Source organism: Lasioglossum baleicum, chromosome 6 (assembly GCF_051020765.1).
Source record: "Lasioglossum baleicum chromosome 6, iyLasBale1, whole genome shotgun sequence".
NCBI lineage: Eukaryota > Metazoa > Arthropoda > Insecta > Hymenoptera > Halictidae > Lasioglossum > Lasioglossum baleicum.
The window spans coordinates 15,415,096-15,425,394 of record NC_134934.1 but is presented as its reverse complement, the minus strand read 5'-3'; the positions used below and the strand labels follow the sequence as shown (position 1 = coordinate 15,425,394).

At 32.6% G+C, this 10,299-nt stretch overlaps 2 protein-coding genes across 5 annotated transcripts; one reads left to right on the top strand and one right to left on the bottom strand.

Moving 5' to 3' along the window:
- Positions 1 to 25: 25 nt before the first annotated feature.
- Positions 26 to 5,687, bottom strand: LOC143210011 (uncharacterized). Of its 3 annotated transcripts, none has more exons than XM_076426426.1 (3): positions 2,196 to 5,361; positions 1,244 to 1,913; positions 26 to 820 (listed from the first exon to the last, which is right to left on the bottom strand). In XM_076426426.1, exons 1-3 carry the CDS (start codon positions 2,254 to 2,256, stop codon positions 655 to 657), a joined length of 897 nt encoding a protein of 298 aa, XP_076282541.1. In that variant the 5' UTR covers positions 2,257 to 5,361; the 3' UTR covers positions 26 to 654. The 3 variants fall into 3 exon arrangements, 2 of the variants coding, with proteins under 2 accessions (XP_076282541.1, XP_076282540.1); XM_076426425.1 differs by lacking the exon at positions 26 to 820 and adding an exon at positions 5,428 to 5,687 and having other exon boundaries at positions 846 to 1,913; positions 2,196 to 4,718; XR_013009175.1 differs by lacking the exon at positions 1,244 to 1,913 and having other exon boundaries at positions 681 to 820.
- LOC143210008 (vitellogenin receptor-like) lies at positions 3,452 to 9,518 on the top strand. 2 transcript variants are annotated; one of them, XM_076426421.1, is made up of 19 exons: positions 3,452 to 3,646; positions 4,012 to 4,078; positions 4,166 to 4,296; positions 4,631 to 4,739; positions 5,353 to 5,502; positions 5,619 to 5,735; positions 5,836 to 5,961; positions 6,035 to 6,250; positions 6,341 to 6,512; positions 6,653 to 6,854; positions 6,929 to 7,120; positions 7,217 to 7,337; positions 7,411 to 7,551; positions 7,631 to 7,883; positions 7,974 to 8,176; positions 8,248 to 8,400; positions 8,485 to 8,612; positions 8,865 to 8,989; positions 9,124 to 9,518. In XM_076426421.1, the coding sequence occupies exons 2-19, from the start codon at positions 4,015 to 4,017 to the stop codon at positions 9,401 to 9,403; spliced, it is 2,883 nt and encodes a 960-aa protein (XP_076282536.1). In that variant the 5' UTR covers positions 3,452 to 3,646; positions 4,012 to 4,014; the 3' UTR covers positions 9,404 to 9,518. The 2 variants fall into 2 exon arrangements, with proteins under 2 accessions (XP_076282536.1, XP_076282534.1); XM_076426419.1 differs by having other exon boundaries at positions 4,628 to 4,739.
- Positions 9,519 to 10,299: the final 781 nt, after the last annotated feature.

Genomic DNA, 10,299 nt, shown 5'->3' with positions numbered 1-10,299 from the left:
AAATCAAAGTTATTCTGGTTATTCACTCTGACCGTTACAATGATATTTCAAATTGAAATTATTCGTACTTGAATGTGATACAAGAATAAAGTGACAACTACAAAAGCGATTAAGTAATTTATATATTTGTCTTACAATTTTATTTGTTGAGCACACGTCATGCTATACGAACACGTGGCTCGTACTTTTAAATATCGTACTATATACGATTTGAACTTTTTTGGGAAGCTGGAGCCATTAGTTTACTACAGGATGTGAAAAGAAATTTTTTCAAAAATTGCAATTGATCGGGATTGTAGAAAGAATAGTAAAAATTCCATTTTACAACTAATTAAATCGAGCTATTGTACTTTATTTTCGGCAATTTAATCATTTTCTCTGCTATAGTTTTTGATAATTGGTAATCTTGTATAAATTAATTACGAATATAAAAAGAATTTTTCATATATATATGTATGTATATATATATATATATATGTATGTAAGATTTTATTAGACAATATAGCAGAGAATTTTATTCGAACAATAACATAGTAACAATATGTATTCAAATATTATAATATGGATCAATAAATATATTACATATTACACTCTCCTATACGCGGAACATCTCTATATAAAATCTGTATATAGTAGAGAAATAAAATTCATATTTTAGGTACAGCTTTGCTCTCTCCTTTGAGATATTCTATACTTCCTACACGCTTCGGGACAATGTCTTTCTAGATATCGTCTTTGCGAGAATGCTTTAAAACACTCTCCGCATCGCCATTGCCATTGATGATGATTTCGTGTCCTTTGATGTGCACGCAAATTCGATCTACAAAACATACGATAGGTTTCAGTGTTTCGGTTGAACAGAATTAAATATTTTCGTGTGTTTGGCAGAAATATATTATTTTGTAAAAGATATATAAAGCAATTAAACTTCTGTATTAATCGAATCACAATTAATTTTCTATTTACTATAAATTCACAACTTCTTTAAACATTCAATCAATTACTGATAATTGATCAAATTGAGCAATGATAATTATAAACTATTTCTCTTTGATTTTATGTTTGTTGGATTGAATTAGTTGTTATACTTTGAAGAATTTTATACAACTTATTGTAAACTATATATGATTTTATTCTGAATAAATTTACGAATTTCTCCAAATTTCTCGCGACGAAAACGATTGCAAAGGGAGGAGCATGGTAGTGGGTAAAGAAAGGATTAATTAAAAAGGGGGATATGTACCGATCAGCAAACGATTTATGGCACATTGGGCACTCGAAGGGTCTTTCGCCAGTGTGGAGTCGTAGATGACCCTTGAGGACCCATGGACGATCGAAGCTTTTCCGGCAAAATGGGCAATAGTGCATGGTTTTATTTCGTTTCCAATGCTGAGCGTTCTCAACACCGGCGGCTTTCACGTTATTGCTGAAGCACTGATTCTGAGAAAGATCGATCGGTTTCTTGTTCGGTGTCAAATACAACGCTTTTGGCTCGGTCTGACCTTCAACTGTGTGAAACGTCTCATTCAAACTCCTTGCTACCTTGATTTTATTTTCGGACACGCTTATCGGATACTCTAACTTTTTCGCGGCCGAGGACAACGATATTTGCACTTTTTCTAGTTTTTCGTCGCCGATCCTATTTAGGATCCTCTGATCCCCGTTAAACGAAACAGTCGCCGATGTTGACTGTAACGACTTCTCAATCTCCGTAAAATTCAAACTCCTTAAGTCGACGCTACTGGACGATTCTTTGTTCCATGCCACATTGTTCTCTCTCTTAAAGCTGTATCGCGTTACGATCGGCAGGCTCGAGGATGTCCAAATATTATTACATTTCGATGGATTGTCTTTGGCCTGGTGTTTTCGTTTGGTATCGATCGACGACGGCGGAATCCATGGAATTTCAGTCTCTGTATATAGAATATGTACAAATATTTTTTTTCTCCTCTCGCCCATAGCATTTAATGTAAGAGATATAATGTTCTTGATCGTTCTTAAACGCTTGCCAGAAGAGGAATTTCAGTATTTAACCTTGAATAGGATTTACGTGTGCAACAATAACGAGGTGGAGTTGTTAACGTAGGATACTTATTTTTTCCCTAACCATGCCACGATTTTTCACTGCCATTACTTTCGCACACTGTACTTTACGTTCGAGAACAACTATAAAATCAATTTTTTGGACACCTTACCTTCTGACGAGTTGTCGACTTTCCTGTATCTTCTCATCGATTTGATCAAGCAACGAGGCATGTTTTTATACAGGCAAATAACACACAGAACTTGGTAGAAACAACGAAAAAGAATTAAGTGCTTGTTCGTTACAAAAGCGATGGTGTAAACTGTAAACCACTGTCACACGCAATCAACAGGCATTTGTTTCAACCTTCGGCCAGTAATGTAGACCGTCAAAAATCGCCCAAGGCTTGTCCGAATAATGTATTTTCAGGAAATGTATATTCATTTAGCGTGGGTTTCATTCATGTTAATGTTTAAAATTTCACCTGCAGCTCTCTGCACCAGTTTGTTCAATTATCGTGTATTATTTCAATCGGTTTAAACAATAAACTTGTATTTTGTAAAATAGTTTTACTCCAATCAATGTATCTGTAATTTATCAACATAAACGAACAAAATTCTTAAGAAACGTCCGATCTAGCAAATATTCATGTGACCATCATCTGTATCTCAAACCGTGTATATTGAATTTTATTTGGGGGGACACATTGGAATTTTTTAAAATTACTTATTATCTCGAAATTTAATGATAATTAAATAATTGTGTCATTATAATACACATAATTCTCATATTCTTACTAGCCGAACGAATTTGAATTCAACATACTACATAGAAGATGATATTTATACATCGTTTGTATACATTTCTTATGATATAGCTCGTACGCGATGTATCTTCAAGCTGCTGTTATTGACCGAAATAACGATAATTAACAAATGAACTTCAATTTATACATTACATTTTAAAATCACAATTAATCTCATTCCTTCATTTTATAATCCTTATAAATTGTAAAAGAAGAAGAATATTGTGTGTATAAAATCTTTAGAGATCTAACAAATATAATTCTAGATAAAATTTTATTAATCGTTTTCGTAATTACGTACTATATATAGTGTGGCATAATCGTTTCGTTTAATTGTTGCACAGGGATGATGATTAATACAATTGATTGCACTCTAAATCTAGCATACAACAGATACACATTCGTTTAAAGTATAATTATAATAATTTTTCTTAAGAAATCTTATATATTTATGTACATGTTGATTTGGTAAGCAATGCAAATATTCATTAATTACTTAAGTGTATATACGCCGAGTTTATTTGCTACAACTAATACATGCTATATGTACATATATGTATATGTGAATGATAGAGTCTATGTATGTAGTAAGTATTAGTATCATGTTGCCAGGTAAAGTGTCGTGTCTGATCTCTGTACATTAAGGGAAACAGTCTCTTCTATAATTTGGCTGTGCTCCCTGTATCAACCTTTAGTATCTCGGAAACAGTCATAGTGGTATCACGGATCGAACAACTACAACTCCAACATCCGAAATATATCAAACACAGATATATTAATTCTTAATTCTAGTGTCGCATGGTGTAAAATATATCCTCGTAAGTATAATAAATTAATACGTTTACGAAACATAATATTTCAAACTTCAATTTGGAAAAATATGATTAATAGGAAACGTAGTCCTCAAATATACTCTAAAATTTATTTTCAGTTTAATTTATATATTGTTCGTATTATCACATACTATAATTGCCATTAAATTCTTATCATGGATGTATTGTCTATTTTCCAAATATAAATGTACCAATATATATTTTGCTAAATTCTAAAACGATCGATTCAGCGCGGCGATTAATTATACATATTCTGCATTCTCCAAATAAATAAAGACGAACGATTCTAATTTGGCAATATAACATATACAAAATAACAAATATGCTTTAACGAAACCGGTTTGTTACAGATTATGTGCCGCAATTTATTCGCCCTTCTTGTTTTAAACATTATGTATAATCACATCGATTCTTCAGGTAATTTGACTACATTCCACGTAATTGATAGTAGTTTACTACTGCCATCATTGTCATTCTAATTAATTTTTATTTCGGAATTTCAAGTTATCCAGTGTAATCAACCAGAATATTTCCCGTGCGATAATAACACGAGATGTATTTCATCCGCATTTGTGTGCGACGGAGAAATCGAGTGCTATGACGGAGCCGATGAAGAAAATTGCATTTATCGAATGGTAAGTGTATTTCGTCATACATTATTGGAATTAACATTAAAATATTTTTAAAACGCTACCGAACTGCAAAATTTGGAGAACTTCGCGCTATTTTTCAAAATTGAGGTCAAATAAATTCTATATCCACATAATGTTTTACTTCTTACGAATAACTAACATTTTCTATATGTATACACTGCGGATGTAAAAATCGAGATACTTCCTATATTATAATTATTATAAACAGTTCAATCGTTTAATGATTAGACATTAAAAGACTACGATAATTATAATCCAATAATTTTCATTGATCATAAAATAAATTTTCTCATTTCTGACTTGTTAATCGAAGCAGGTAAAGTGCGATACCTTCCGATGTAACGATGGGTATTGCATAAGAAACGAATGGGTCTGTGACGGTTTCCCAGATTGTCCTGCTGATACTAGCGATGAAGAAAATTGCGGTATAAATTTCATATTAGTACTGTACATTTAATGTTTATTTGGTTTTAGAATTTTGAACAGGAATGTTAAGAAAATGGAATTGTCCACAATTTTAGTTTGTCATATATATAAATATGTAGACAGCGGATTTGATGAATTTATGATAAAAATGACAGTAAAAACATTAGGAGAATTTTAAAGTACTGTTACATTATTTTTTATCTATTAAACATATATGTATTAGGAACGAAAATAAACTCTCATTTCACTTCAGTTGAATTGTTGCGATTCGGGTAGAAAATTTTTATTTTGCATAAGAGATCCGCTGTCTATTTACTGATAAAAGATCGATGAAATAACAAGGTAAACAGTTATTTTTCGATGTTCTTTTATTCAAATTGATGAGTTAACATTTCCGGTTATGTGTTTCGCATTAAACAAATAAAAGTCACGAAGTTTCGGACAAATTTATCTGCAAACAACAGAATAGTATATGATAGTATAACTTATTTCGGGAAAACTGTGTTAAATTGACACGAGGGATGCACGAGGGTTAAGGTTAAGACACGTAATCTAAATTTACAATCACGAATTGACTCTAATATGATACGTGGTTCAATTTATCTTTCGCAGGACATAAACCGACATCAATCGATGAATGTAACAACGAATTCGACCGATACCTGTGTAAAAATGAGAGATGTATACCTTTAAATGCAACTTGCAATGGAGTGGATGATTGCGGTGATGGCTCTGATGAAAGTATTGATGGCTGTAGAACAGGTTAGCATAATATCGAACGTTATTGAGTAAGGGACTAAAAGCATATTTTTATAGTTACTTAACACTTATTTTAATGAGTTGAATATGCTTTAAGAATAATTGAGGTTAATTTCTAGCCGATTCATTTTGCGAACAAACGGTGGAATGTGAACACCACTGTAGAAGGACACCTCAAGGTGGTCAATGTTCATGTAGGTCAGGATTCAAATTATCCGACAATCGAACATGTACAGGTAAATATAATTATTGATTTATAAAGAGTTTATAAAGAGAATATGTGTTAATTATACAAACAATTTATGTTCTAAAATATACATATATATTATTTTCTAGATATAAATGAATGTGAAAATTATGGTACGTGTGATCAACAATGTACTAACACTCCTGGATCCTACTTTTGTTCTTGCCAAGATAATTATACTTTGAGTAACAATAACAAAAGCTGTAAAGCTGAAGGTATAGAAATTATGTTATATTATATTATGTATATAAAGCCTCGAAGTAATTAATTATGGTTTATTTTATATAGGTGGTGAACCTTTAATGGTATTTTCAGTGGAGTCAGAAATCCATGGTTTGTACCTTGATTCTAATGTACGCTATATATTAAAACAGAATCTGCAAAATGCTGCTGCAGTTTCCTTTGACGCTAACTTCATATACTGGTCTGACATTCGAAATGGAGAAGAAGCAATTATTAGGAGTTCAGAAGATGAATTTGAACAGGAAGTGATTGTAACATCTGGTAATTAATATATAGAATGGGATACTGAGTCAATGAATATAGATATACTGATATCGAGTGAAGATTTCATTTATGTTTAATGTTTTCAAGGTTTAAATAGTCCCGAAGCTATTGCCATTGATTGGGTAACACAGAACGTATATTTCACTGATAGCCATTATATGCATATCGGAGTTTGCAGCAACAATGGTACTTATTGTACTGTTGTAGTTGAAAATACGAATGATAAACCAAGAGGATTAGCTCTATCGCCATCAAATGGGTGAGTATATTGAATACGATATATTGTAACCTCTCTTATCAATTAAAAGTAAGTTTAAGAAAGAATAGAATCGTTTCTCAATAGAAAAGGAACATGTTATAGAATGTGAATAACATAAATTTTATAATTCTCTGTTGTAGTATGATGTATTGGACGGAATGGAGCATAAACTCAAGTATATTAGCAGCAGGCATGGATGGAAACAACAGAAGTGTAATAGTCTCGGAAAATTTAGAGTGTCCACATAGTTTGACTATTGACGATGCAAATAACAGGTTATACTGGATAGATAGTAAACTGAAATCGATTGAATCAATTCATCTGGATGGTTCTGATCGCAGGGTACAAAGTCCTCTGTAATATTAAACAATGTAATGTTGATGATTGAGTATTATACATAATTCATATCTTTTCAGACTATACTAGAAGGTATATCGAAATCGCCTTCCTCATTAGCAGTTTTTGAAGATAAGCTCTATTGGAGCGACAAAGCATCTAAAACTATACAATCATGTGATAAATACACTGGCAAAGATTGTAAAATTGTAGCTGAAGCAAACAGTACTATTTCTGGAATTGATATATATCATTCTGTTTTAAAACCTAAGGTGATTTCTATGTTTTCCTGTGCTAGTACAACAGGGTTTACGACCGAATACTCTTATTCTCATAACTTTATTATATCATATATATTTCTGTAACAGATTTCGAATCCGTGTGATCCAAATCCTTGTTCAGAATTGTGTTTACTGAACTCAGAGAACGAGTATACGTGTGCTTGCACGCTCAACAAGAAACTAGATTCAAATCAGCATACGTGTCGTAGTACGTATAAATTATTGCAACTTTTCTACAATTTCTTTAGAATAAAACATTTTAAAAGAAACGAAAATTTTAGCGATCGACGAGAGGAAGCGCCTCATCATCTCAACGGGAAATACGTTCATAGACTATTATCACGAGTTATTAGGAAAACCTGAAATGACATCAATTTTCACGTCAAAAGATGTTGCTATGATTACATATAATTCTCTTACTGGTAAGCATGACTAACAAATAATTGTTGCATTCAGAAGAAGAAGAAAAATCTTAATTCGTTCAATGAAAAATTTTTATAGATGGTCTGCTCGTCAGTGATCAATTAACGGACACTATTTTTGAGATGAACGTAGGTGATGGGACACTGGTACCTATAATATCCACCGAGAATAAAGTGTTAGGCGGAATGGATTTCGACTACATTGGAAATAATATTTATTTATCGGATGTAAACCACAGGACTATCGAAGTTTACAATTTAAATACCAACACGAAAACAGTTCTCTATTTCGTAGAAGAGCCTCACGCCATTGCTCTCGTGCCAGAAGAAGGGTAATCATTTAATTTCAGAATTAAAAAGATTAATTTAAGTTTGAATGTAAAAGTCTCTCGGTTTTCTTAATCGTGGTACGCAAATTACAGGATAATGTTCGTTGTTTTCCGCGAGGAGAGAAGATATCGCATAGATTTAATGAAGATGCATGGGATTGGTCCCAGAACTCCGATCGTAGGAACCAAAACGCCTTTGCTCGGACCGACCGTAGCATTGTGTTACGATAGGGATTTAAAACGTTTGTTTTGGACTGATCAGGGCACAGGTCGTATCGGTAGCACGACGATCAAGGGTTAGTAAACATTCCACGTTCGAAGAATAATTCGAAACAATTCACGCAAGCATTGGACTCTTTGTTTTAAGGTTTCGAGACACACATTTTCCGCACTGGGTTATCAGAGCCTGTGAGCCTGACCGTTCTTGGTAATTATGTATTCTGGTTGCAATACAAGTCAAATCAATTGTTCTGGACTAGGAAGATCGACACGGAACAGCATCAGAAGAGTATCACGTTACGTGAGTTGAATACAACGAAGGAGAGCACAGAAAAGATTGAAATGATTGTCGGTAATATGAAATATCGTTCTCCTATTTTTTCAGACGTGACGAAAGATTTGGAATGGCCCCAGTTAGTAAATTTGCCCACGGAATATGTAAATGATCACGAATGTCGCAGAAACAATGGCAACTGTTCGCACGTGTGCTTAGTCTCTAATCTTCATTCGCATGTAAGAATGTATAGCACTGTTGAATAGAACTATGTTAACCCTTAGCACTCGAATTGTTATGAAAATTGTTTTGATTATTAAATATGTTGGCATCTAATCAATTACAAAACGTTCAAGTATTGTATGAAGTGTTACATCAATTTCATATCCGTAAAATAATTTCGAAGAAAATAATTCCGACTGCAAAGGGTTAATACAACTTCGTTGAATTTTATTTCATTACTTGTTTGCTGAATCTTTGCAAATTTACAGATCTGTGCGTGCCCGCCGGACATGGAGCTACTGGAAGATAATCGAACGTGCAGTCCTCAAACCTTATGTTACGATGGTGAAATGAAATGCAGACAACACGATGTATGCATAAAATTGCAACAAAGGTATTGATGACGTTCATGATGTTCACAACAAAAAGAACGTTTTATTGTTTAATGTGCTTCCGGACATATTACCCGGACAGTTTTACTGCGTTCGATAAATTAAAATAACGTTTGTGTCTGTATAACTATTTTAGATGCAATGGCGTCCGGGATTGTCCGAATGGCGATGATGAATCAGACGTGTGCGAAGAATTTCATTTATCAAAATGCGTTGGAGACGGACAATTTCGATGTAAAAGCGGAGAATGTATTAGCGAAGCGTCTCGCTGTAATGTACACTATGACTGCAGAGATAGATCGGACGAAGAAGATTGTGATATAAAACAAATAAGCAATTGTAGCAAATTTGAAAATTTACTAAACACTATTTATAGCGTATTTATAGCGTACAATAATACGATTGTTTCAAACTAATAACTACGTAACATTGGCTGTGTATATGTATGTGTATATAAAACGTAGGATACAATGTAAATTTCGCAAAATAAACAAGGCATTTTTAATGACAATAAAAATAAAAATGATATTATTTAATTTACCTAAACTGTATTATCAATACGTCCTAAACAAGTATTATGGACATTTATATTATTGCTTTATATAAATCTTAACGAGCTAGAAATAATTTAAACAGGGACAGTTACATGGTGATTACTGTTTCCGTGTTTCATCATTCGATGGAAATCAAGATTATTTACCTTCATTTTTTAATAATTAATTATGTATTCAAGCTAGTTATTTACTTTTTATTCATTTAAATTTATACTCGAATCGTGTTACCTTCTCACGATAATTTAATCTTGTATCGTGACAATCAATTGCATTTGAATTCGTGTCGTGCGATAGAAATAGATACCAAAGTTAATTTTGGTTTTATCTTCAAATTGAATAGTTTATTTATTATTAATTCTGATTTAGTTTCTGACTGTTTGTCAATTACAATTAATGAATTTGCTCTTTCTGTTATAGATTCCGCGGGAAAAAAATCCATCGATCGAAGGACCATATTCATTGCCCAGATCGATACTTCACGTTGCTTTCGATAACACTGTCCAACAAATTTCAACTTTTTAAAAGTATTTCGATTCCCACTATGCGATTCTTATAGAGTTTTCCGCGCTGATTCCAAATCTGGTTTTAATTTTTTTCCTATACGTCCAGTTTTTGAGAAAATGGAGTTTAAAAAAAAAGATATATTTTTCAACTTTAAACAAATATTGCGATGTTATTATAAAAGATATTGAATTGTTCTTTACAGCAAAAGATTCTGTAGACTTTCCCGAATACAGTGATATCCAATATTAATACAT

Excerpts from the sequence above, each read along its gene's own strand:
- LOC143210011 (XM_076426425.1), bottom strand. The coding sequence starts at position 2,256 with ATGCCTCGTTGCTTGATCAAATCGATGAGAAGATACAGGAAAGTCGAC. Across the intron at positions 1,914-2,195 it reads AGTCGACAACTCGTCAGAAG|AGACTGAAATTCCATGGATT; the intron begins GTAAGGTGTCCA and ends TTCTATATACAG.
- LOC143210008 (XM_076426419.1), top strand. The coding sequence starts at position 4,015 with ATGTGCCGCAATTTATTCGCCCTTCTTGTTTTAAACATTATGTATAAT. Across the intron at positions 7,121-7,216 it reads ATTCTGTTTTAAAACCTAAG|ATTTCGAATCCGTGTGATCC; the intron begins GTGATTTCTATG and ends TTTCTGTAACAG. Across the intron at positions 7,884-7,973 it reads GCTCTCGTGCCAGAAGAAGG|GATAATGTTCGTTGTTTTCC; the intron begins GTAATCATTTAA and ends CGCAAATTACAG.